At 38.8% G+C, this 26,325-nt stretch overlaps 1 protein-coding gene across 6 annotated transcripts in view; it reads right to left on the reverse strand.

Annotated features, from left to right (window-relative positions):
* ULK4 (unc-51 like kinase 4) overlaps positions 1 to 26,325 on the reverse strand; it is a 593,349-nt gene that overhangs the window by 486,273 nt on the left and 80,751 nt on the right. For 4 of the 6 annotated variants that reach the window (XM_049099948.1, XM_049099952.1, XM_049099949.1 and 1 more), the window contains exon 18: positions 17,785 to 17,853. The exons of the other annotated variants lie outside the window; for them this stretch is intronic. In XM_049099948.1, coding sequence (XP_048955905.1) covers positions 17,785 to 17,853 — 69 coding nt within the window. The remainder of the gene's footprint in view (positions 1 to 17,784; positions 17,854 to 26,325) is intronic. 6 annotated transcript variants of the gene reach the window in all.

Genomic DNA, 26,325 nt, shown 5'->3' on the forward strand with positions numbered 1-26,325 from the left:
AGATTTTTCCACTTGCTATTTTTAAATTTCGAAAGAAATTTTAATATTAAAAAGGAAAAGCATAAGATTAATAAACAAAGATGCCACATAAATGACAAACACCAAGAAGAAAAGTTTTTGTTGACCTAGGTACAAGGACATTGGAAAATGCTGATATGAAACAGAACAAAAAAGTTAAAAATACATTTGTTTAGTTCATCGAACTCAAAAATCCAAATAATGTGTAGATACTGTTCTTATGCATATTTTCCTGTATTCTGTAAACACTGAAACTAAGAGAGCTAAAAATACTGGGCATCAGAGTGGCTCACTGGGGTTAAGGGTCAACTCCTGATTTCAGTTCAGGTCATTACCTTATGAGATTGGGCCCTGGGTCAGGCTCCATGCTTAAGATTCTCTCTCTCTCTCCCTCTGCCCCTTTCCCCCACCCCCACCACAAACACATGCTATCTCTCTTTTAAAAAAAATTTTTTTAAGAAAAAGAAAAATAAGATATTCAAATATTATGCTACTATTACATTCATTTTTTAAAAAACCTAAGAAAAATGAGGAGATGAAAGGAGTCTTATTTCCAGTATCATTATGCTTTTAGCATATCTACACCATCATTAATGGAAACTATCTTTCTGCAACCACAGGCATGATTGGTTGACCACTACAAATAATAACTTAAGATTATACTAGTTCCTAAACTACTTTGAAATCCAAACCTATTTTATACCTACTTTGACAAGGTGGAATAAGGCCTCTTTTGGCTTTATTCTGAAGTCACCTGGTTGAATTAAATGGTCAAATGTGTGTCACTCTTACCTACCCTGGACTGAGTCTCTTAGGTCAAAGGCAAAAAGACAGGAAGATGAATTAAGAATACCAAAGCATGGAAGTTCTACAGTTATAAAATATTCTGACACTTGCACAGTAATAAATTTACTTGCTCCTGACTCTCAAAATAGTTCGTAAATGTTTCTATTCAAGGGTATACAATTAACAACTACAAAAAGAAACTGAAACTCCAGATCCAGAAAATATCTAGCATTTCCTATTTGGTCAGCATTTTTAAGCCAAAGAGACCTCTTTTTTAAGTCCTACGTAACTACTCCTAGTGGGAGATACAGCAACAGTCATCCTAACAACTATAACATAATCTTTTAAATTAGATATTGTTTAGCATTCTCCCCTGACCTTTGAAGTAAGAGGTATCCCCAACATTTCAGGAGAACAGAGAATTCTAATTGATACCAATCTGCCCAGGCTGTTTTTTTTTTTTTTCCTTAGAACCCTGCTTTCAATGTCCTGAACATAGCTAGGGTAGCATAAAGTAAGAACATGATAAGCCTCATAGTCCTTTCTTAAATATTATTCATATTAAATCTTAGATTCCTTTGGATCTTGCATTTCTGATTAAGTCTTGCCAAGTAAAATCACACTTGTAGACTTGAAACTCCAAACCCTCTTTTTCACAAGTACTGGTTTAAAAAAGTGAGAGAGAGAATGAAGTCTTGACACAAAGACAGGCCAATGATGCAAGAGAAAGATAGAAAACCTGTTTGAATAAAATAAGATTCTGTTCTGTATTTAATAACTGAAAATGTTATTGTAATGAAGCAGCATTGTCCGCACGATGCTCTCCTGGCAACACCTTGACATTAAAGTTTTCACATTATCTTCTGTGGATGTAACCCTTAATCTCTAAATCTCAGTATATTGGTTGGGCAACTGCATTTAAATTGGCACCTAACTTCTAAAATCAGATAATGGGAAGATGCGGCAAGGACTGCTAACACGTCACTTCCCTGTTGAGGCCTAAATATAAATAAACAATCTATAACTGGATTCCTTCTCTTAAAGATAATAAACTATCAGGAAAAACAAATAAAACATATAAGTAGATTTCTTACAGTCTTTTACAGTCCTATAGTAAGTTCAGAAGCACTAGGCACACAAGATTTATCAACTTCCCAGGGTTGTTTCGGGGTTTTGTTTTTAAATTAGGTGTCAACAACTCTAGACTGCAAAAGAAATTTGTCATTTTTTGGTCACCAGTCCCTCTTCCTAACATCCCTCAGCTTCCTTCTGGGGAAGTACCTCTCCTATACTGCGCTTAGTCTGTGGGATAACAAAACAGACGTTCTACACTCCAAATATGGAACCTGAAAGGGTCCCTGACTCCCTTCAGAAACATCTTTCCTCCCATGGACTGGTACTGTCAAGGGAAGGCCACAATTCAAACTCAACCAGCAGGGTTCTTGCTCAGAAATCTGAATCTTGAGCGGCGTGACACAGAGTAAAGAAACTGAACTTCATTCACCATTCTGGCGGGGGCCACAAGCAAGACCCCAAGAGGGTCCTGCTCCAAAGGCCTTCTAGAGCTGCCAGATCCCGACTGCTTGAAACTTTTTTTTTTTAAAGATTTTATTTATTTATTCATGATAGTCACACAGAGAGAGACAGAGAGGCAGAGACACAGGCAGAGGGAGAAGCAGGCTCCATGCAGGGAGCCCGACATGGGATTAGATCTCAGGTCTCCAGGATCGCGCCCCGGGCCAAAGGCAGGCGCCAAACCGCTGCGCCACCCAGGGATCCCATGCTTGAAACTTTTTCTTGGAGCCTCTGACCTTGCTCATTCCCTCTTAATAAATAACGCATATGCTTACATGAGGCAGACTCAATCTGGAAAAGCAGTAGATAGTACCAAGCTGACCAGTACCTCTTCTTTCCTGGACACATAAAAAGATTTCTCAGCCCCCTTTGGAGTTGGATGAGGCAATATGACTAGTTCTGGTGACTGGCTAAAAGTGGAAATGATGTGCATATGCCCATGTGCAATTTTCCAGTCTCTCTTCCTTGCCCCAGGAAACTTTAAAGCATTACACTGCATGGAGATGCCATATAGGACAGAAGCAGCTTAGAAGGCAGAGGTCAGCTGCCCTCAGAGCCACGTAGGCCCTGTAAGAACAAAGGTGAGCCCGAGATGTTGATAGTCTCCATTACCACAACATAAACTAGTCTATCATGAGACTGAACCCTTGTTCAATGTAAGGAGACCACTCGAGTTATACACAGAAATAAAGGAGTTTTCATACTTTAAAATAATCATTAAAAAAACACTCAGTAAACTATCACACATATATCTAAGGGTGAAAGATCATTTGTGTGGCAGCTAAGATCTGCCATCAACATTTATATCATGAATCTGCACCCCAGCTGCGAAGCACCAACCACCAGAAAAAGCAGTGTATTACAAGTATATGAATAAATCTTGCTATGCAGATTAAGTTAAGAAATTAGATGTCACAATGCAATAAAATCTGTAATGAATCTGTAGTTTGAAATCTGAGTAACCATTAAAACTTTTTGTCCTTTCAGATGGATGGCATACAACATATCCTGAATATTCCTTACATTGAAAATAAAAAGAAACGTCAGGCAAAATATTTTTAAGTATCTTAATAAAAATGTACAGCTAAATTGGAAAGAAATTAAGGAAACCTGAAAGACCAAAAAATAGAAAAGAAGAAAACAGAAAAATAAGCAAGCACTCAAGATACTTTAACCCTGGACACCTGGGTGGCTCTGTCAGTTAAGCAACTGACTCTTGATTTTGCCTCAGATCCTGATTTCAGGGTCATGGGATTGAACCCCATATTGGACTTCATGCTCAACAGGGAGTCTGCTTGAGAGTTTCTCCCTCTCCCCCTGCGCACACGTGATCTTTCTCCCTTTCTCTCTCGCTCTCTCTCTCAAAATAAATAAACCTTTTTTAAAAAAAAGGATACTTTAACCTCAGTGGCATGTGCTAAATCTTGGTGACCTTGAAATAACCTTTTGAAATGGAACAAAAGACAAACCTTAGGCCCTATCCATAGTGTGGCATCAAATATAGGAGATCATTTACATTCAGTTGTAATCCCAAGGATGTAGGAATAAAAAATGAACCAGCCTACAAGAGAGGACAGAAAGGAATCCTGAGATCTTGGTACTAAATGAAGCAGTGGGAAATCTTCCTGAGAGCTGAACCAAGTCTGAAAAGCATGTCTACAGGTCACATTCACATTGCCTCTCACCTGGGAGGCCAAAGACTCAAATACCTGGGAGTTTTTGAGGCTGACTAGTGATAACATGACCTTAATGATAGTCTATAGTTAATGAGGTCAAAATGCTAGGATTTCCCCCAGCAGACTGTAGAACAGTGATTCTCAATTTTACTAAAGAATTTGTAAAAACACAGTGCTAGACTCCACCCCCAGAGTTTCTCATTCAGTATGTCTGGGGTGGGGGCCTGAGAATTTGTATATCCGACAAGTTGCCCAGTGATGCTTAAGGTCTAGAACAACACTGAAATCAGTACTGTGGGACTCAACATTGCCCCCATATTGGAATCATTTGCAGAGCTTTAAAAACTATAGATACCTGAATCCAGCCCCAGAAAAGTCTAATTTAATTGGTCTGGGGCATAGCCTGGACATCAGAATTACAGAGAACAGAGTCTGAACACTCAGAACTGAAAATGTTGGAATGGTTCTACAAATGCAACCTGCCCACCCACCCTAAACTACCAATCCCAGGTGGGCCTGAAAAACATGAGTTAGCGAGTAGGGCACCAGCACCTTTGAGAAGCCCTTGGCTATCCTTGACAGGCCAGAGGGGAGAGTGGAAAATACAACAGAACTGGGTTCTCTGGTCACAATGGGAATAATGGAATCTAGCAATGATAGAGGCCGATGAGCACTTAACCATAGGCACAAGTGCCACAGTGAGTCACATGGCAATCTGGTGATCAAAGTACTCTGACCCACTAGAATCCAAGACAATGGTAAACTGCCATCAAATCAGCCTACTAATTTGATGTTTGACATATAATAAAATTTCTAGGTCTATTGGGCAGAACCCTAAAAAAAAAAAAAAAAACCACAACCATACCAAGGATTCACAGCTTCTCATCCAGATCCAATGCCCAAGACAGTTCAAGATCCAGAGCTCATTCACTAAGCCAAAGGTCCCTTCCACAAGGACCTCTAAAAAATGGCCACAGTGAATGCTGTGGATCTTCCCCACCACTTTCCTTCCCCCAGAAAGTCCTCAGACTTTTTTTACCATGGGACTTAGCACTGGGAAAATTCCCAGACCCTTTGAACTTCTTAGATACTGGCTCTGAACTTGGGCTGATCTCTGGAGATGTAAGAAGCCAATATACTCCAGTAGTCAGATCAAGAAAGAGCTCATCGAGGCCTGGTGCCACATAGGATCTTACTAAATCCATTTCACATCGGTCCAATGGGCCCATGGACCTATCTTTGGTTATTTCCCTAGTCCTAGAACTTCAATGAGAAAAGATATAGTAACTAGTAGGATCCCCACAATGGATTCCCACCCAGCGGACTGAAGACTGAGTACAAAGAGACAAAGTGGAAGCTCCTAGAACTACAACACCTGCCTTGTCTGTCCACCCAATGACAATAAACCAAAAGCAAGCCATATCCACTAGATCAGTGATTAGGAACCAGTGTCACCAAAGACTTGAAAAGCACAGGGATGGTTACTTCTAACACATCCACATTTAACTTGCTCTTTAGGCCAGTACAGAAGCCACAGGGGTTCAGATACAGATGACTGCAGGTTTAATCAGCTGATGATGCCTATTGTAACTGTATCTCTGCTGAAGTAAATTAACATAGCCATAGCTCCTGGCACTTGTTCCGCTTTCTTTTCCATTCCAATCAGTGAATAAAATCAGAAGCAGTTTCTGCTTGCCAAATTGCCCCTATATCAAGTCTCCTGCTCTGTCATAATATAGTCCAGAGGGACCCCCTCATCTTGATAATCTTCAGGATATCATACTGTTTCTTTATACTGGTGACATGCTAAATAGACCTGGTAAGTAGCACCCTAATTTGTATGTCAGAGGGTAGGAGATAAGTCCTGCAAAAATTCATGGCCTATTACACTGGTGAAGTACCTAGGAATCCAGCGGTCTTGGGGCATGTGATAATATTCCCTCTAAAGTAAGAGAGAAGATTGCTGTACCTTGCATTACTCACCCAAATAAGGAGGCTCAATAATGGGTGAGTCTGCTTGGATTTTGGAGGCTCCAACCCATTTACTGATCATTGACAAGGCTGCTAGTTTTGAGAGGGGTCCAAGAAAGGGTTCTACAACCAGTCCAAGCTAAAGTAAAAGCTACTCTGTCAGCTGAGTCTTTTTTTTTTTTTTTTAGATTTTATTTATTTATTCATGAGAATACACAGAGAGGAGATAGAGAGAGAGGCAGAGACACAAGTAGAGGGAGAAGCAGGCTCCATGCATGGACCCCGACATGGGACTCGATCCCGGGTCTCCAAGATCACACCCTGGGCCATAGGCAGCGCTAAACCGCTGAGCCACCGGGGCTGCCCTCAGCTGAGTCTTAAGACTCAGCAGACTTAATGCCCTTGGAACTGACTGTGGCAGATAGGGATGCTATACAAAGCCTGTGGCAAGCCCTAGCAGCAGAATCATAACACAGACCCTCTAGGATTTTGGAATAAGGTCTTATCCTGCCGTCTGTCAACAATCACACTCCATTTGAAAAGCAGCTCCAGGCTTGTTGCTGGACCCTGGTGGAGACTGAATGCCTGACCCTGGAATAATAGGAGACCTGACCTACCCATCATGAGCTGCATGTTACTGTAACATTGGTTGCACACAATAGCATTTTATTTTTAAATTACAGTGGTAAGAATGGGCCCAAGCCAAGCAGTTTCATTCACTCCAAATGCAGGTGGATTCAGACTCCTATGGTTATCTGCTCCCACTGCTCAGCTGCCTCTCCCTTCCTTGACCCATTTTCATGACTTCCTAGGGAGTTCTGTATTTCCTCCCTCTCCAGTTCACATATGGATCTGCATCAACAGAAAGTGGATGGCCACTTCACTGTAACCTCACTCAACTCGGCCCACAAAGACAATGATGAAAGAAAATACTCTGAGTCTGCAAAACTTTGTGTGGTACACCTATTAACAAAGAGAGATGGACTAAGAGATGGATCTACACCAACTCAGAGGCAGTAGCTAAAGGGGATCAAAAACCTAGAAAGAACAAAATCATGCCCCCCCCCCAAAAAAAGAGACAGAAAAAAAAAAAAAAGAAAACTTTAAACTGTAGGGAGAGAGGTATAGATGGAAGCCTCTTGAATGGCAATAGACTGTAAATACATTCATAATTCACTTCCAGAAATGCCCCACCAGCAGGCATCAATAGTCAGCTGGAAAAGCAGAACCACCTGGGGATGCCAATCAACATCTTTCACCATTTTCCTTGGTACTTGCTCAATGAGCCCATGTACAAACAAAACAGCATGGAGGCCAAGGCTGGAGGCTATGCAAGAGCCCAACAACATGGACTTCCGCTCACTAGGGATAACTTGGCCATTGCCACTGCCAAGTTCCCAACCTGTCATGAACAAAAGCCAACACTGAGTCTTGATGTAACTCCATTCTCTAGAGGACCCAAGTGGTCACCCAGTGGCAGACTGATTACACTGGAACTCTGATCATGAAGGGAATGTTTTGTCCTCACAGGGACAGATGCCTATTCCATGTATTAATTAACCATATCTGCCCCTGCACTTCAGCCATCTCTACCATCAATAGTACTGCCCCTTTAAGTCAGCCTCCCAATGCAACTCCCAAATGTTGTGGCAGGAATGGCATGTACCTCCCTTCTTCTCTTTGGACTAAGAGGTAAGAGCAACCCTGCTATTACTAACCCCGGATAACTGCACCATCTCTTGTAGTTAATCATCCCTTTGTAAATGAACCATCAGTGAATTATCCCAATTTGAGGGCACCATGTGTGAGGAAGTATGAATGATATAATTCCCTCTGCAAGCTTCACTTTCCAGTTTTTCCCATATTGGTTTCTGAAACCAATTATCATTAAAATGATGACATTCCCTACCTTCCTCTGTCCCCATGAGCTAGATTCATATTTTCCTTCTTGGAAAATCATATCAATATTATTATACACTTAGACTGACCAATAATTAAGTTGGCAGGTTTCATTTTGAGTAATAGCTTTCGAAGCCTTCACAAACTATTGATTTTATAGTTTTGAGTTAGTTTTAGTCAAATTTTAAAAAAAAAAGGAACTGTTAGAATTGCCAGGGACACTGAATTCATATGTCATCTTGGTATCAGAGAATCAGCCCCTGTATGTGGCTTCTTGACTACTCCTCAAGCAACAATGTTCACCATTGGCAAATGTGTGGCAGTGGCTAAGGGAGGGTAAAACAAAGTAGGACATTGGCAGTCTCCAGAGGCCTCAATCTAGTATCAACCTACCATGACAAAAAAAAGTCATGCTGTTCTAACAAGTGCTTTCTTACCAATGTCAGGTACTGCAGCCAGGACTCTTTGGTAGCTATACTGGAAAGAGATACATACCCTTTATTTCCACCCTCCTCCACCTCCTCCTGGCAACCACAAACTAAATCTGACCAAGAGGGAAGGAGAAGTCATTCTAGACAGAAAAAGCAAAGCCAGGCACATATTCCAGGTAATGCCACACTGTCGTGGTAAACCCCTTCTTCTGTACCTAATGAAGGAGGGAGTAGGGTGTAGATGACATACACACACACACACACACACCTTTATCGAGGGTCAAATGACATTTTTATTTGGGATCAACAGAACACAATTATGCCTGCTACATAAATGTTTTCTTAAGAAACCAAGTTACCATTGTCCTTCACTAATATTGAGTCGTTTAGGGTCTGGAATAATTTAAAAGTTATGGCACAAAGAATATAACCTCAATAGTGTGGTTGGAGCTTACTATATATAACTACTATTATTTACTTGTTACTATGCTCTTAATAGTTGTCTGTCAACATTCCTCAAATACAAAGGAAGCTCATTTTAAATTGCAGTTTTCTGCCTCAGGGATCAGCTCTGATTAGTTTTGTTTTGTGCAATTCTCTCCATCACCAATTCTCTTTCCAGGTTTCTTTCATCTAATAGAAAATTAAATGTGATGCTCTGCTAGGCTCCCAAGGATTACTAAATTATATCACATTAAAATATATAAGCCTCACAATTGCTGCTCTTAAAATATTATAACAAAGGTATATGCATGGCCTATGTAAAATGAGCATAAAAATTACAGCAGAAAACACAGAAGCTAAAAATCGTTCTACAACATGTTAGGTAAGAAATTAAATGAATTCTACCACTATAAGAAATTAGGAAACATGCCTTTTAAGAATTCTTTGATGTGAGCTGTTTAATGTGTGTTTAATGCAAAAGTGATGCAAATATGGCAATTCCCCCAGATGATATGTACTTTAGGCATCATGGCTTAATACAACAAATCCAGAATGTTTCACTTTATCCTACACAAAGACCTGAATACTATTCAACTCTTTATCATTTTTTAACAAATTTGTTTCTGATGCTGTCTAAAAAGTAACAGTAAAACAGGTTTGTTTAGCAGGGAGGTACAGGGCAGAGTTGCTAAAACTAACAATGTGGAGCACAGTAATTGAAAACAGTCTCAGCTTGGGCTATACAGGAGCCAGATATGGTTTCACCGTATCTAATGTTAAAGATGGCATCTCCCAGGCCCTCAACACAAAACTCCTGAGAAGACTACAATGACACAACAATGGGGCACAACAAACCACTTTGTGGGGCTTTTCAATAACTACAAAAGGGGGGAAAATTTCTACCAACAAGGTAGAAGTCTTTTTTTTTTTTTTTTCCCCCCAGGAAAGCATCTAAACACCATTTTTACAAATTGCTATCAACAAGAAGAACTGGCTTAACTGCAGGCTTTAGACAGAAAAGTATTACCAGAAACATGGCTAATTTTTTTTTTCTTAGAAGTTCTTCCCACCCACCACAATTGAATAATACTATGTCTTGAGCTGTGACACATATACTGGCAGACATACAACACTTTTGTTAACCAAGTCCCAGTGATGGGCCAAATTTAAATATCATATCCGAAGAAGAGAGAAATCATTTTCTCTGAGATCCTGGTCAAAAATTTATGTCTCTCTCTGTTTGCTGTTGCCCTGGCATGCAGCAAAGGTGATACTGAACCTAACTCAAAGTATATCTAGAGGTGAGATGAGGCTAGTGTCCTTCACACTCCTGCTAACATTCCCAAACTTTTTGTCATGCCAAAGGACACCCGATTAAAAAACTAAACGGCAACCCACAGAATGGGAGAAGATATTTGCAAATGACATATAAAAGGCTAGTATCAAGATCTATAAAGAACTTTTCAAACTCAACAGGTAAAAACCAATCAGTCAAGAAACAAGCAGAAGACATGAACAGACATTTCTCCACTGAAGACACACACATGGCCAACAGACAGATGAAAAAATGTTCCACATCACTTGCATTCAGGGAAATACAAGTCAAAACCACAATGAGATACCACTTTACACCAGTGAGAATGGCTAAAATGAACAAGACAGGAAACAACAGGTGTTGGCAAGGATGTGTTGAAAAGGGAACCCTCTTGTACTGTTGGGAATGGAAGCTGGTGCACCACTCTGGAAAGCAGTATGGAGGTTCCTCAAGAAATTATAAATAGAGCTACCCTATGACCCAGTAATCACACTGCTGGGTATTCACCCCAAATATACAGATGTAGTGAAATGGCAGGACACCTGCACCCTAATGTTCATGGCAGCAATGTTCACAGCAGCCAAACAGTGAAAGGAGCCAGGATGTCCTTCAATAAATGAATAGATAAGGAAGATGTGGTCTATATATACACAATGGAATATTACTCAGCCATCAGAAAGAATGAATACCTACCATTTACATCAACGTAGATGGAACTGGAAGGTATTATGCTGAGTGAAATAAGTCAATCAGAGAAAGATCATTATCAAATGGTTTCACTCACATGTGGAATATAAGAAATAGTAAAAGGAACCATAAGGGAAGGAGGGGAAACTAAATGCGGAAGAATTAGAGAGGAAAACAAACCATAAGAGATCCTTAACTCTGGGAAATAAATGCTGGGTTGCAAAGGGGAGGCGGGTGGGGGGATAGGGTAACTGGATGATGGGCATTAAGGAGGGCACATGATGGGATGAGCACTGGATGTTATACTATACGTTGGCAAATTGAATTTAAATTAGGAAAAAAAAAAAAAAAAGGACCCCTGACTGAGTCTCACATAATAATAATGCACCAGCCTCCTGGGTGCCCTAGACTACTGACCCCCTGGCTCACTCCTCCTCTCTACTGATTCCTTGCTCCTCACCTTCCTTCCCATCTGCAGTCATGTCCATATCTTCAGCAAAGTGGACATCCATGTGGAAGACACACCCAGAACCCCAACCACATAGTTCTCATTGCTCAGTTCGTTAGCCTGTTTCCATCCCAATTCAGCCACTCACCCACAGTCATCTCCTGGACCCTGACAGTACCTCCAGTACTTCTTAAATTCAAATACTCTCTAATCTCCACTCTCATCTTTTTTAAGATCCTTTCTCGGGCAGCCCTGGTGGCTCAGAGGTTTAGCACTGCCTTTGGCCCAGAGCCTGATCCTGGAGACCTGGCATCGAGTCCCACGTTGGGCTCACTACAAGGAGCCTGCTTCTCCCTCTGCCTGTGTCTCTGCCTCTCTCTCTCAGGAATAAATAAATTATATTTTTTTAAAAAAATCCTTTCTCAAAACCTTTCCATGATGATGTTTTAAATGCAATAATGCAATAATAATGCAATAATACCATCCAAACATTACCTTCTTTTCAGCCTTCTTTACTTGCTTCCCTACGTGGACTGAGTCCTGGGGTATAATAAGACTCAAAACCATAGGATCTTATGTAAAAGGGTTTGAAAGTGGCCACTCTCTCCCTCCAATGGACTCAACCACTCCTTTGACTGGAAACCCAACGGTCTTTTGGAGAACATCATACAAGAAGGCAGACTCGTTTCTTTCACCTTAAATTCTTTATCGCAAGCTTAGTTTCTGTGGAATGTTCTCTTTCCCTAGTGAGCCAGCTTTCTCATCCAGGGAGAGGACAGCTTCTGAACTTATCTACTTCAAATCCCCTGGGCACGCATTCCCCTCTTTCTGATGTTGACCTTGACATAGTCCATTGTCAGAAGCCAGCAGATGCAAGATCTTGCACATCCTCCCACCACCCAATCTTAACGCTCTCCCTGATCCACTTACCTTCATTAATCCTCTCTTCCTATTATAGAAGATAAAGTGTCTCTTCTCTGACCTAAGGCTAGTCACCCTCCTGCATCACATTCCCTTCTACCTATCTAAAGGATTATATACCTTCAGCTAGCCCCTCACTAGCCTCTTTCTTCAAGGTCTCCCTCTGGAGTAAATCTCCACACTGGTAGCTAAACTTCTTTATCTTGATACTATGTCCCACTTGCTCACTTCTGGGCAACTTCTTTATCTTGATACTATGTCCCACTTGCTCACAATCATTCCCATCTGACTTCTACCGCATATAAACTGTTCTTATGAGTTACTAATAAACTGTCAAGTCCTGTTTTCAAATTAACCTAATGTCTGTTTTCAAATTAACAGCAATAAAAATGAGAAGCAATAAAAATGATGACGATGACACATGGTCATCTCTTCCTATCTACTAAAGCAACTAGAGAGTTTCTACTTAACCACTCTCCCTTTTCAGGCTCCTTTATGACTTCCTCTTTCTCTATTTAATATCCTTTGTCCATTATAAAGCTTCATGAGGACAGGGACATCTTTTTTGTTCACTGTTGTACATTCAGTGCCTACTCCATTACTTGTCCAAAAATCCCTTTATCCATACCTTATCTTATATCATCATACTCCTATCTTATATGAAATTAAATCATAGGCCCAAATATAAAATCCAAAACTGCAAAATTTTACAAAGAAACCTAAGAAAAATGTTTTGTGACCTTGGACTAGACAAGGACCCTTAAGATATCAAAAGCATGATCCATGAAAGAGAAAATCTGATAAATTTGACTTGATCAAAATTAACTTTTAGATAACACTATAAAGAGAATAAAATGACAAGCCACAGCATTGAGGGGGATTGCAAACCACATCTGATAAAGGATTTATATCCAGAATATATAAAGCACTCTCAGATATAGATATTTAGATACAGATACAGATCACTGAGTAGTGAGCATTGGTAAATGGATGGATAATAGGAATACAGATAGCAAAGCTCAGTAATAAGAAAACTTTAACTTTGAAGATTATGATTTCCCCAAAATGAATTGTTCTATGCCCATCCAGCTTGATCTCTTTCAGTCACATACTTCCCAATGGCAAAGTGATTTGGATCATCACTAGTTATACCTACTACATCATGAGACTTCTTCCATGCTGTTATCATTCATACTACCTTACTTGTACTTTCTCATAAAGCTACATAAACTTGATGTTGAATGAAAGTAAATGTAAATAAATATAAACATATTAATGTATATACTACATGGTAGAGTAGTATACTACTATCTACACTATCTTAGAGAAGGACTAAATTCATCAGAAATCATCTCCCTTTAGCATATCACAAAAATTTCGATGTATTAGATGTTCATTATCATTTAGTTTAAAATACTTTAATCCTCTTGCACATTCTTCACTGGCACATGAGTTGCTTAGAAGTATTTTTTTTAATTTCCAAATATTTGCAGGGATTTTCCAGATTTCCTCTTATCTATTTCTAATTTAATTCCATTGTAGTCAGAGAATTTATTCTAAATTTTAATTAATGTCATTAATTCCGTTTATTTTAATCCTTTGTTAAGATATGTTTTGTGGCTGAAAATGCCTTAGTGGATATTCAGTGTGCACTTAAAATGAATGTGTTTTACAGTTGTTGGAGTTAGTGTTCTGTGAACATCAACTAGTTCAGTTTCATTTGTATCATTCAAATCTCTGATTTTGATCTGATTTTGTCTCCTTGTTTAAAACATATTCAACAACAATAATGAATTGGTCTACTTCTACCTGTAGTTCCAGCAAATGTTTCTTCATCTATTTTAAAATGCTATTAGTTGATACATACAAATTAAGGATTGTTAATACTACTTAATGAGGTTTTTTTTTTTTAAAGATTTTATTTCATGTATTTGAGAGAACAAGAATGAGAAAATGAGCAGGTAGAAGGAGCAGAGAGAGGGGGAAGAATCTCAAACAGACTCCACACTGAGTGTGGAGCCCAACACAGCAACCTGAGCCAAAATCAAGAGTCAGACACTTAACCAACTGAAGCCACCCAGACCCCTCGAACTGAAACTCTCACTCTAAAATACTCATCTCCATCTCTGGCAAAATTTCCTTACTGTCTACTTTGTTATTAATATATCTACACAAGCTTTCTTGTTATTAGATATCCATGGTATATCTTTTCCCACATTTTTTAGCTTATCTTTATACCTAAAAGAGGTCTCATATAAACTGTACACAGCTAGGTTTCTCTCCTTTATCTAATATGATAATCTCTCCCCTTTTGAATAGACAACTTAAGCCATTGACATTGAATGTAATTACCAATGTGGAGAAGTTTAAGTCTATCATCTTACTATTTGCTTTCTCTTTGACTCATTTGATCTTTCTTCCTTCTTCCCTGACTTCTTTTGAATGAACTATTCGTTTAGTATTCTATTTAATCTCTTCTATTAGCTATTTAGTGACAGCTGTTTCATTTTTTTTACTAGATACTCTGCAGATTATAAAAGCAATTGTAAGTTACCACAATTCACCTTAAATCAACATTACACTATTTTCATATACAGTGCAACATAAACTATGTATATAATACACACAAAACAGAGACAGAAGAAATATTTGTTAATTGTTGAGATTTTTTTCCAAAATTCATGATAGATATCAGCTCACACTACCAAGAATCTTGAACCTGGACCAAGATATATATACATTGAGGACACTAGGCATATCATACTCAAACTGCTTAAAATCAAAACTAAAGAGAAAATCTTGAGAGCAATTAGAGAAATACTATATATTTCATGTTAAGAAACAATCACATGAATGAATGCTGACTTATCAGAAACCATCCATGCTAGATGCTAGAATGATATTTTTAAAGTGTTGGGGAAAAAAAAAAAAAAAGCTATCTCAGAACTCTGTATCTACGAAAAGACTCTCCAAAATAAAGAAATAAAGAGGAAATGGGTAAATTCATTTCCAAACAGAGAATTTAACAGAAAATGTTAAAGTAAATCTTTCAGGCTAAAGGGAAATAGGCCTAGATACAAACCTGGGTTAAGAATAAAGAATGCCGGGGGGGCGGGGGTGGATAAAGAATGCCGGGATCCCTGGGTGGCTCAGCAGTTTAGCACCTGCCTTCAGCCCAGGGCACGATCCTGGAGTCCTGGAATCAAGTCCCACATCGGGCTCCTTGCATGGAGCCTGCTTCTCCCTCTGCCCGTGTCTCTGCTTCTCTGTCTCTCTCTGTCTCTGTGTGTGTGTGTGTGTGTGACTCTCATGAATAAATAAATATTTTTTTAAAAAAAGAACAAAAAATGCTATAGAGTAGAGCATCCAGGTGGCTTATCCAACTCTTGATTTCAGCTCAGGTCATGATCTCAGTCTCCGCACTGAGCATGGAGCCTGCTTAAGATTCTCTCTCCCCCTACAACTTTCTCTAAAAAAAAAAAACAAAACAAAAAACAAAAAAAAAAACCTATAGAGGTAAATATGTAAGAAAATATAAAATTCTTTTTCTTAATCATAAATTCACAGGGAGCCACAAAAGTAGTACAGAGAGATCCCAGATCCCATACTCTCTTCTTCCAGGCTCCCAGAATGATTAATATCCTACACAATTATAGTACAGTATCAAAAAGCAAAAATTTGGCATTGGTACAATATGGACATATCACATGTGTAGATTCATGTAACCACCATCACAACCGTAATACAGAACTATTCGATATCACCAAGATCTTGCTATCCCTTTACCGTAAAACTCTCACTCTCAGTATCCCTAATCCCAACAACCCAGTGGTCTGTTGTCTAGCTCTATAATTTTGTCATTTCATTTTGTCATTTCAAGAATAACATATGACTTTCAGCACAACACCCTTGATATCCACCCAAATTATCATGTGTATAAGTAGTTCCTTCCTCTTTACTGTGAAGTACTATTCCATGATAAGGATGTACCAAGATTTGTGTAATAACTCACAAATTGAAGGATATTTTAGTATTTTCAGGTTTGGGCTATTGTAAATAAAGCTGGTATGACAGTCAAATATAGACTTTTGTATGAATATAGGATTTCTTTTATCTGAAAGGGAGCCCGAGAGCAAAACTGCTGAGCCATATGGTAAATGTAGGTTTCATTTTTCACAAAACTGCCAAAACGTCTTCTAGACATACCATTTTAGACTCCTACCAGCAATGTAAAAAGATCCAGTTATCAGCATCTTTGCAAGCACGTGATCTTGTCACTACTTATTATGCTGATTGTTTTAATATACGTGTAGACGCAGTCTTAGGTTGCTTTTCTCTAATGAATAAAAATGCTAACCATCTTTTCATGTACTTATTTACCATATATAACCTCTTTGGTGAAATGTCTCTCAAGTCTTTTGCCCATCTTCTAATTTTTTTATTTGTTTACTGCTGAGTTTTGAGAGTTCTTTACTACTGTAAATATGAGTCCTTTGTCAGATATGTAGTCTGCAAATATTTTCCTTCCATGTGCAGTTTGTTTTTTCATAATCTCTTAACAGGATCTTTGCCAGAGCAAAAGTTTCTCATTTTGATGAAGTCCAATTTATTGATTTCTTTTGTCTTTTATGGATTATGCTTTTGGCGTTAAGTCTAAGAAATCTCTGAGGGTCACAAAGAGCTTTTCCTCTGAATACTTTACAGGAAAATAAGATAATCCAGAGTGTGGAGTTTTGTTGTCAAGCACTTAAAATATGGCCAATAACCTCCTTCCTATGAAGGCGTGATCCTCAGATCTAGTTTTGACCTCCTGAAACCTCAATGGAAAGTCCATGGTCTTCATCAAGCCCCTCTTAACCTAGTGGGACCTGATCCCAAAAATCTATCTTCCCAGCACTGGGCAATTGCTAAAACTTCTGCACAACTCTTCAATCTCCCAGCTGCTGCTTTCCACCCATTTCCATGCAATATCACTCAGCACATGCACAGCTTTCAAGTTAGCCAAGGACTGCAGAGTACCTGGTACACACATTCTGTGACTTTGCTCTTGAAAGATTCCTCCCTACTCCTTTTCTACCCTGTCTAGTAATGCCAAATTCCAACCACAGTCCTTTGGCCCAGCAAGACCATTATGTTCTACCTGAACTCTGTCCCCCTGCATGAATTCGGAGCTCCTACAAGGAGTAAGCCAATTAAAAGTACATCTCCCCTAGACTGCCTCCTTCTTTTGAATAGTGTGTCTTCATTAGCTTCTATGTATTTCTATTCTTATATTCTGTCTGATTCGTTATTGTTATTGGCCAAAGGGTTTGCCAATACAGCTTCTCAACCATTGTCAGAACCAGAACTCCAACCCAAGTCTGATTTTTATGTTAATGTTTCAGTTTGGAAGAAGTATATTCCAAACATGAACAAACAAAAAACTGGTTACAGGGGCACCTGGGCAGCTCAGTTAAGCATCAACTCTTGGTTTCAGTTCAAGTCATGATCTTGGATCGTAGATCCAGCCCTGCATCGGGCTCTGCACTGAGTGTGGAGCCTGCTTTAGCTTCTCTCTCTCTCCAAGTGAAAACAAAGTACTGAACAGTCTGATTAAAATAAATGGATACATACATCCAATGCTTGTATATCCAACGATCCTTCTGAAAGAATGATGATACTGGATTCTGTAGAGTGAAGGGACTCGGTGGGTTGGGAACAAAGAGGGAAGGCAGATTATTGTTGGCTGTTTGAGGTGTGTTCCATGTGCACCTGTAACTCATTCTAGCTGATGATTCCTTAAACCTTAATAAAAAAAGATTGGCTAGCATCACAAGGAAAAAAAAAAATTCTCCCTCTCCCTCTGCTCCTCCCTCTTACATGTAGCTATAAATTTATATGGAAGATACTTTTTTCCTTTCTATAGTTAAAAATAAAAATCAACAAACTTCCTTGTTACCTCCTGTGTAGACAGGTAGGTTGCTCTTTATTTCCCCTCTTCCAAATGTCCCTTTTACTAGTAGCAGTAGACTGTCAAGAGTCTTATTCCCAACTAATTGCTTCAGGGAAACCTCAAATTTCATCTTCTATTCTAAATTGTGCTAAATCTCAAAACCGTAATAGCAATAACCACCAGCCCACCTACCCTAAACAGCCTTATTATCTTACCATTTCAGGTTTCAGTTCTTCTCTTGGACTTTTCATAATTTCCCTTATCTTCTTGTACATTCAGCTAAGTATTTTAAAGTTCTGTTATATTTTAATCTGCATTTCTAAATTTTTTTTTACTATTGAACTATTTTCAGATTATCTAAGTAGCTACACTGCCATACTTAGAAGGTCATATTTTTATAATGAGAAAAATGAGAATCAATGTTACATGGAAAAACTCTAGGGAAAACAATTTCACATCTATGCATAAAACACACTCAAAAGTACAGCCAAAAAGTACAAGTATCATTTGTTCTTCAAAAAAAATTTAGGGGATCCCTGGGTGGCTCAGTGGTATAGCCCCTGCCTGAGTCCCAGGATCAAGTCCCACATCAGGCTCCCTACATGGAGCCTGCTTCTCCCTTTGCCTGTGTCTCTGCCTTCTCTCTCTCTCTCTCTCTCTCTCTCTCTCTCTCTCTCTCTCTCTAATAAATACATAAAATTAAAAATAAAAAAATTTAAGTTGGGCGCCTGGGTGGCTCAGTCAGTTAAGCATCTGCTTTGGGCTCAGGCCATGATCCTGGGGTCCTGGGATGAAGTCCCACACTGGACTTCATGCTCGGTGGGGAGTCTGCTTCTGCTTCCCCCTTCCCTTGCCTATGCTTCCCCTTGCCTATGCTTGCACATACACACACACACTCTCTCTCTCTCATAAATAAATTTAAAAGGGGGAGGGCACCTGGGTGGCTCAGTTGGTCAAGTGTCTGCTTTCAGCTCAGGTCATGATCTCAGGGTCTTGGGGTTGAGTCCACATTGAGCTCTCCCACCCAGTGGGTAGTCTCTTCTCCCTCTCATTCTCTAATAAATAAATAAAATCTTTTTTAAAAAATAAAATTAAAAAGAATTTTTAAAGGTGTAAGTTGAATACTAGGACTGTGGAAAATAAGACCTATGACAGAATAGACTATGTGCAGTTGTGCTAGCAATGAAATGCTACAGTACTGACACCACCAAGGACAGCAGAGGAAGTGGTGCAATTATGTAGCTTAATACTGAACCAAGCACTTGAAGTATACACTCTATACTACAATCTCTAAAATATACATGGGATCTGTCTCTAAATGAATGCAGTCCATCACATCCCCTACCTAGAGTTCCAAAAGCACACAATGTTCAGAGAAAACTATGTAAGTTAAATAATGCTTCCAATCTCCATCTACTGCTTAACATAAAGTTTAATTCTAAAACCCATTCAGTAGGAGGCTGAATAACAGTGTTGATATTCCTAAGTCAAGAATTCTTAGGAGCTATCATTCTTTTGAGCAACTAAATCACAAAATGTGATTATCCTCCAAAAAAATTATGCCATAAAAAGTTTGAAAATTAAATTTCAAAACAATGACAATAATGTTGCAGAGCATAATGAACTTAGTGAATATGTTAAAAATGAAAAGAAAAAAATAACAGCAATCAATGACAATAGATCAACAGATCATAAACCAAAACTGCATTTTAATTTAGAAAAAGGTTAAAACAAAAGTTATAATCCATATAATTATTTCCTTATTGTATATTTAACATGGTGGTTAAAGTGACACTGCAAAGGAAAAACATGTACTTCCACAATGCAGATATTTGGTATCACCTCTTTAATCAAGTGATCAAAGCAAGTAAAACCAATAGGGGAACTCTGACACTATATGCTTCTCAGTATGATGAAATATGAAGTACCCACCATTACCTATGATAAATTCTTACCCAAAAACAAAATTTAATCTGAATCTAATCAAGGCTCTCAACCTAACTTACAATTTACAGGAAATTGAGAGACTAAAGGACCAAGAAAACAGAATAGACAAATCCAAAATGTAGAACATTCTACAAGTGGCTTGAATTCTTCAAGAAATAGATGTCATTGGAGGAGGATGGCAAAAAATCTACAAGAATTAGCACAAAACAAACCAACAGATTATCAGAGTAATAATACATCACAAAGCAAGTGGAGTTTCTTCTAAAAACACAAGGGTGACTTAATTTTAGTAATACCAACAATACTTGTTAATAGAGATAGATAGAAAAACTTTGCCATTAGCTCTGTACATGTCCTATAACCAAACTCAACACTCATTCATAATAAAAATAAAGTAGAACTTGGTAGATCCTTATTTAACAAGATTTTATACCAAAAGTGAGTATTTATGAGAATACAGAACATGGAAAATTCTCTTTCATTGGTGTAAGGATTTTCATTTTACACAACTTTAGAAAATCTTTTAGATAATCCTCTAAAATTGAACATATGCCAACACTGTGACTAGCAATTCTAAATCTATGTATCAAAATGCATGTCCAAGAATTACTTATAGCAGTCAAATATGGAAAACTACCCAAATGTCCATCATCAGTGGTATACTATATTCATTTACTGAAAATGAACTACAGGTACCTAAACAAACAAGGATTTCCCAAACATAACATGGAACAAAATAAGCCAAAAACACAGGTTATATGATACACTTTAAATACAATTCAAAAGCAGGCAAAACAATCCTGTATTAGATATCACAACAGTAGTCACCTGTAGAGCAAAGAGAGAGACAAGTAATAGGGAAAGGGGTCTCCTGTTGTGCTGATAATGTTCTATTTCTTGACCCAGTTGGAGTTTTGGGGTTTTCATTTTGTGACAAGTCATTGAGCATGACACATGTGTTTTGTACACATTTCTGTATATTTGTAACTCTTCAATTAAATAAAAAGCATTATAATTTTTAATTCAAAAAGCACAAAGTAATCCCTATATCCCTAAGTAGGTAACACAAATTGAAAAAATATGTAATTATATATAAAATGATATATTAAAAATACATTTTTTAATTATGTAATTTATATTTTTATATCATATCAGTGATGGAAGTAAGAAGTAAAGAAACTCAGTATTTTGGCTATACATATCATCCAGTGAATTATATCCCAAGAACCAAAATAAAACGCACAAAGATACCTTAAGCTGCACTTTGCAGTTTTGTTAGCAATAATATTTGTATTATTTTTAAACTATTATTCTAAACTGTAGTTCAAAGGCATAATTAGCAGCCAAGGTTTTCAGCTTAAAAGAAAAAAATTTATTTTTAAACGTTTTATTTATTTATTCATAAGAGACACAGAGAGAGAGAGAGGCAGAGACACAGGCAGAGGCAGAAGCGGGTTCCCTGCAAGGAGCCCAATGCGAGACTTGATCCTGCATCCCAGGATCATGCCCTTAGCCAAAGGCAGACACTCAAATGCTGAGCCACTCAGGCATCCCCAACAATAAAAATTTTAAATCAGCAAGGTAAAAACTCTGAATTTAAAGTTGAATTAGAGGTGTCCATATGAACAAACTTATTTTCACTTTAGGAAGTAAAACTTCCTAATTCTGACCCTTGAAAAGTTCTAGAAGAAATGACAATCTCCGTAGCAGTGAACACCCCTTCCCAGACTGTGTTCTTCTCTAAGTACCATTTCCAACTAAAATCAAAGTTTCCTGAAGAAACTAGGGCTGATTATTCCCAAGATAAGCCTGAGAAATCTTGTTGACAAAATGCAAGAACATTATTAGAGACAGTAGCAGGGTCATGTTCAAAAGCAAGAGGCAAACTCAAAAGGGCTCCCATTAGACTTATTACAGTTTAAGCATCAATAAAGACTACTATTTCAAAATAATGAAATATATAAACATATATATATAAATCCATAAGTTCTTAATACAAAAGAAATCATTGGATGCATCAAGATTTCAAAGGTACCAACTCATTGTTCTGGAAAATGGCCTATAAAGGAAACAATCACTTATCCTGCCTTTGCTAAACAAACTATACTTTAGGATAATAATTTAGTTGATATAAGAAAGTTCTTCAATAAGAAAAACTCTGAACTCCAAGTGAGAAAGTAAGGCATTTAAGCAATGATCATCAACGGATGCTAATAGCTAAGTAAAAGAGCAATAGATAACTTGCAACAAGGCTAACAACACTTGGAGCCAGTGAGGCAACCAGACATTCCCCACCTCCCCGTGTGAGGCAATAGGAAATACACAGCAACAATTATGAAGAATTCCTATCCCCCTCCAAAAAAACTGAACTTGAATCTAATCAAGGGTCTGTATCAAAAACAACAGTTCACAGGAAATGTAGGAGATTAAGGACTATATTAAATGACATCAAAAGGGTAGAATAGAATTTCTGACATTCCAGCTTTGGCTAAGACAAATGACAATTTATCTTTAATAGATGGCACTAAAACACAATGGGGAAATGTTTGAAATTAAAAGACGTAAGAGTCTACCTTATCTAAATGGAACACAAGACCCTATTTCAATCCTGGCTCAATGAAAAGTCACAAAATGAGATGTATGGGACCATCAAGGAAATCTGGGGAGTGGCTATTACCCCATGACTCCCTGGGAAGAACTAGAATGGCAGAAGCACACAAAGGAGCGCCTGTCCTCTGGCCGCCATGAAGCTCAGGGCACCATCAGCCCAAACTACCCATGTTCAAAGGCCAGGACACCTCCACTCAGCCCAGGCTGAGCTTGGAGCAATTAATCTGAGTGAGAAGAAGCCTTACAGTCCAAGAGGTGGCCCATAACCACTATAAACCTCATTGCTGATAACCTGTCCCTGTGCATAAAGAATCTTAATGGTAGACACCTGCACCCCAATGTTTATAGCAGCAATGTCCACAATAGCCAAACTGTGGAAGGAGCCTCGGTGTCCATCGAAAGGTGAATGGATAAAGAAGATGTGGTCTATGTATACAATGGAATATTACTCAGCCATTAGAAACGACAAATACCCACCATTTGTGGATGGACGTGGATGGAACTGGAGGGTATTACGCTGAGTGAAATAAGTCAATCAGAAGGACAAACATTATATGGTCTCATTCATTTGGGGAATATAAAAAATAGTGAAAGGGAATAAAGGAGAAAGGAGAGAAAATGAGTGGGAAATATCAGTGAGGGTGACAGAACATGAGAGACTCCTAACTCTGGGAAATGAACAAAGGGTAGTGGAAAGGGAGGTGGGCGGGGGTTGGGGGTGACTGGGTGACAGGCACTGAAGGGGGGGCACTTGACAGGATGAGCACTGAGTGATATGCTATATGTTGGCAAATTGAACTCCAATTAAAAAAAATAAATAGATAGAATCTTAATGGTATGAGACCTGATTTGGGACATGTTCCAGACTTACTCTATAATCAAACCCTCCAGTTTGACTTAGAGGAGACTGCACTTCTATATATGATAGATTTTGAATTACATAATGACAAGGATACCTTTAATTACATTGTCAAGGAAATTAGTGAAGCTGTTCTATGTTCTAGTTCAATGAAAACTCTGTAGGTAAATGGAATGTCTCCATAATCCCATTACATAAAATAAATAAGTTTCACTTACTGGATAGATGAATATTCAGGGGACCATTAGAAAGGAAACCAATCATTTATCAACAATAATATACAATACACAGACTGCTAAACCAAATTCACAGGAATGTTTTTTGTTCCACATTTAAACCACAGCCATTCAAGATGGGTACGGGCCGATGCCTACATGACAAAAAATAACTATGATGTCCACACTGCCCCTGACTGGTGGGTTCTGGGGTGCACTCTAGCTCTGTCTCTTAGTAATACCAGATTATTCATTCTCTATGATAATAAGATATACAAAGGTTTCCCATCCAAATGGTCTGTATACTACCGGTTAGGATATCTTGCACCCAAAAATGATGAAATAAGACTCCTTGAATGCCAGCCAGATTGAAATGTATGATCATTTATACATAAAGTGACTAACTCCTGAGCTTCCTATAGGTGAGCTTCCTATAAACTTCTAATCTTATTATTCGAAAAAGATCTGATTTCTATAGATTTGTCAAAATACTTCTTCAACTGGGGAGTTAATGAATTCAAAAAACTCACTAATTTCTCTGTAATTATTGAAAAAGGTTTTTAATGATAGCCTAAATGCTCCTCAAGCAGTATGAACTGAGTACCAGTGGTACTCTAAAATGAGAGGGTCCGGACGCCCTGACTACTCAACAAGGAGGTGCACGTCCTGTCATGGGTGAAATGTTTGTCAACAAATCCTGAATTATTACTCAAAAATCTAAAAGATCCTAAAGACCAGATAAAATTTTTTCATCAAATAAGTGACATCTCAGTGGGTTGGGCAAGATAGCGGAAGAGTAGGAGTCCTCAATTCATCTGATCCCACAAACATACCTAGATAACTTTCAAAACAACCTGAACATCTGACCTGAGGTTTAAAGAGAGAACATAAATTAAATCTTTTTTTTTTTTTACATAAACAAAATCTTAAAAAAAAGGACAGCTCCAGTGGCCCAGCGGTTTAGCACCGCCTTCAGCCCAGGGCGTGATCCTGGAAACCCGGGATCAAGTCCCACGTCAGGCTCCCTGCATGGAGCCTGCTTCTCCCTCTGCCTGTGTCTCTGCCTCTCTGTGTCTCTCATGAATAAATAAATAAAATGTTTTAAAAAAATAAAAATAAAAAATAAAGAGAACAGCTGGAATGCTAGAGAGAGAAAACCTTCTGCTTCTAACAAGGTAGGAAGGCAAAAAACAAATCTGAAAGAATAAAGGGGGGGAGGAGGACCACAACTAGCAGGGCTAAAGTGGAGTGGCAAAGTCTCCAGGGCACAAAAGCCCAGCTCTGAAGAGGCAGGAACTTTACAAATCCGAGCTGGAGTTTTCCCTGATGGAAAGGTGCTTAGTAGGGAAATTGAGCAGAATCAAGGAGGGGCAGTGAAGCCTCAAGATTCCTGGAGTCACTAGAAGAGGAGGGGCACCTGGGGGGAAAGCTCACTGCCAATCTTAGTTCAATATTGACAGCTGCAGCTCTCCCGGGCATTTTGGAGAAACCAGTCAGTAAGGTGGGCCAGCTCCAGAGTGGCCTTTACGTTACAGCCCAACCACAGACAGAGGTGGCTGTCCTCTGTCCCCTTTGGGAGAGGCAGTCCCTGGGAGCATGGGTTCAGGGGCACAGGGCCCCAGATCCCAAGGCGCCTAAGCGGACAAAGCTGTCTATTTTCCAGTCCCCCTGGGATAGGCAGAAGTGGGGAGAGCACAAGACAGCGAGAACTCTCCTGCCACTGGGCCCCCAAAAGCTGTGCATATCAATGCACATGTGCCTACCCCCAGGAGCATCTAGGCCACAGTTGACTGGAAGAATGCGGTTAGTTACTTGTGGGAAGCTCAACTCCAGAGCTGGAACATGGCTACCACCACTTTTTTTCCTCTTTATTTCACCTTTTGCCTAGGAGAAGCAGGGCCTCTAGGGAACAAAGGCCTCACAGGATAAACCTGGCAAGGGGCAGGGCATCTCCACCCAGGCACAGACACCTGAGAATCAGTACAACAGGCCCCTCTCCCAGAAGAACTCCTGGAAGAACAGGGGAAAAGCAAGTTTATTGAACAAGCAGCACTTGAAAGCCCCAGCACTGAGAGAAAATAGTACATAAAACTAGATGGTCCTTTTTTGTTTTTTGTTTTTTTTCCATTACAACTTGTTTTTATACAAACTAAAAATTTCCAATATTTTTTCTCTTTTCCACCTTAACTACAATATTATATCAACTCTAAGTTTTTTTCCTTTTTGACTTTCATATTCTACAATTACATGTCTCAGATATATTTTTCACTTCTGGATTCCCTTCAACATAATTTAATTTTGATAGATATACAAGATATGGGTATTTGTTTTTTCTGCCTCATTCTGTTTTACAATAGTGGAAATTAGTACCCTCTATAACAGGACCAAAATACATACAGAATCAAGGCGAACACCTTACTGGTTCATTCTGTGAGATTATATTATCTCTTCCTTCCTATTGTGCCCCCCCCCCCTTTTATCTTCTTTATGTTTTGGTGGTCAATGTTGGGGCTTTCTATAACTATTGCTGGTTTATATAAATTTGGATTAAGCATCTTCTAACATACAGAACAAAATATACTCAAAACCAA

Source organism: Canis lupus, chromosome 23, assembly GCF_003254725.2.
Source record: "Canis lupus dingo isolate Sandy chromosome 23, ASM325472v2, whole genome shotgun sequence".
Classification (NCBI taxonomy): Eukaryota; Metazoa; Chordata; class Mammalia; order Carnivora; family Canidae; genus Canis; species Canis lupus.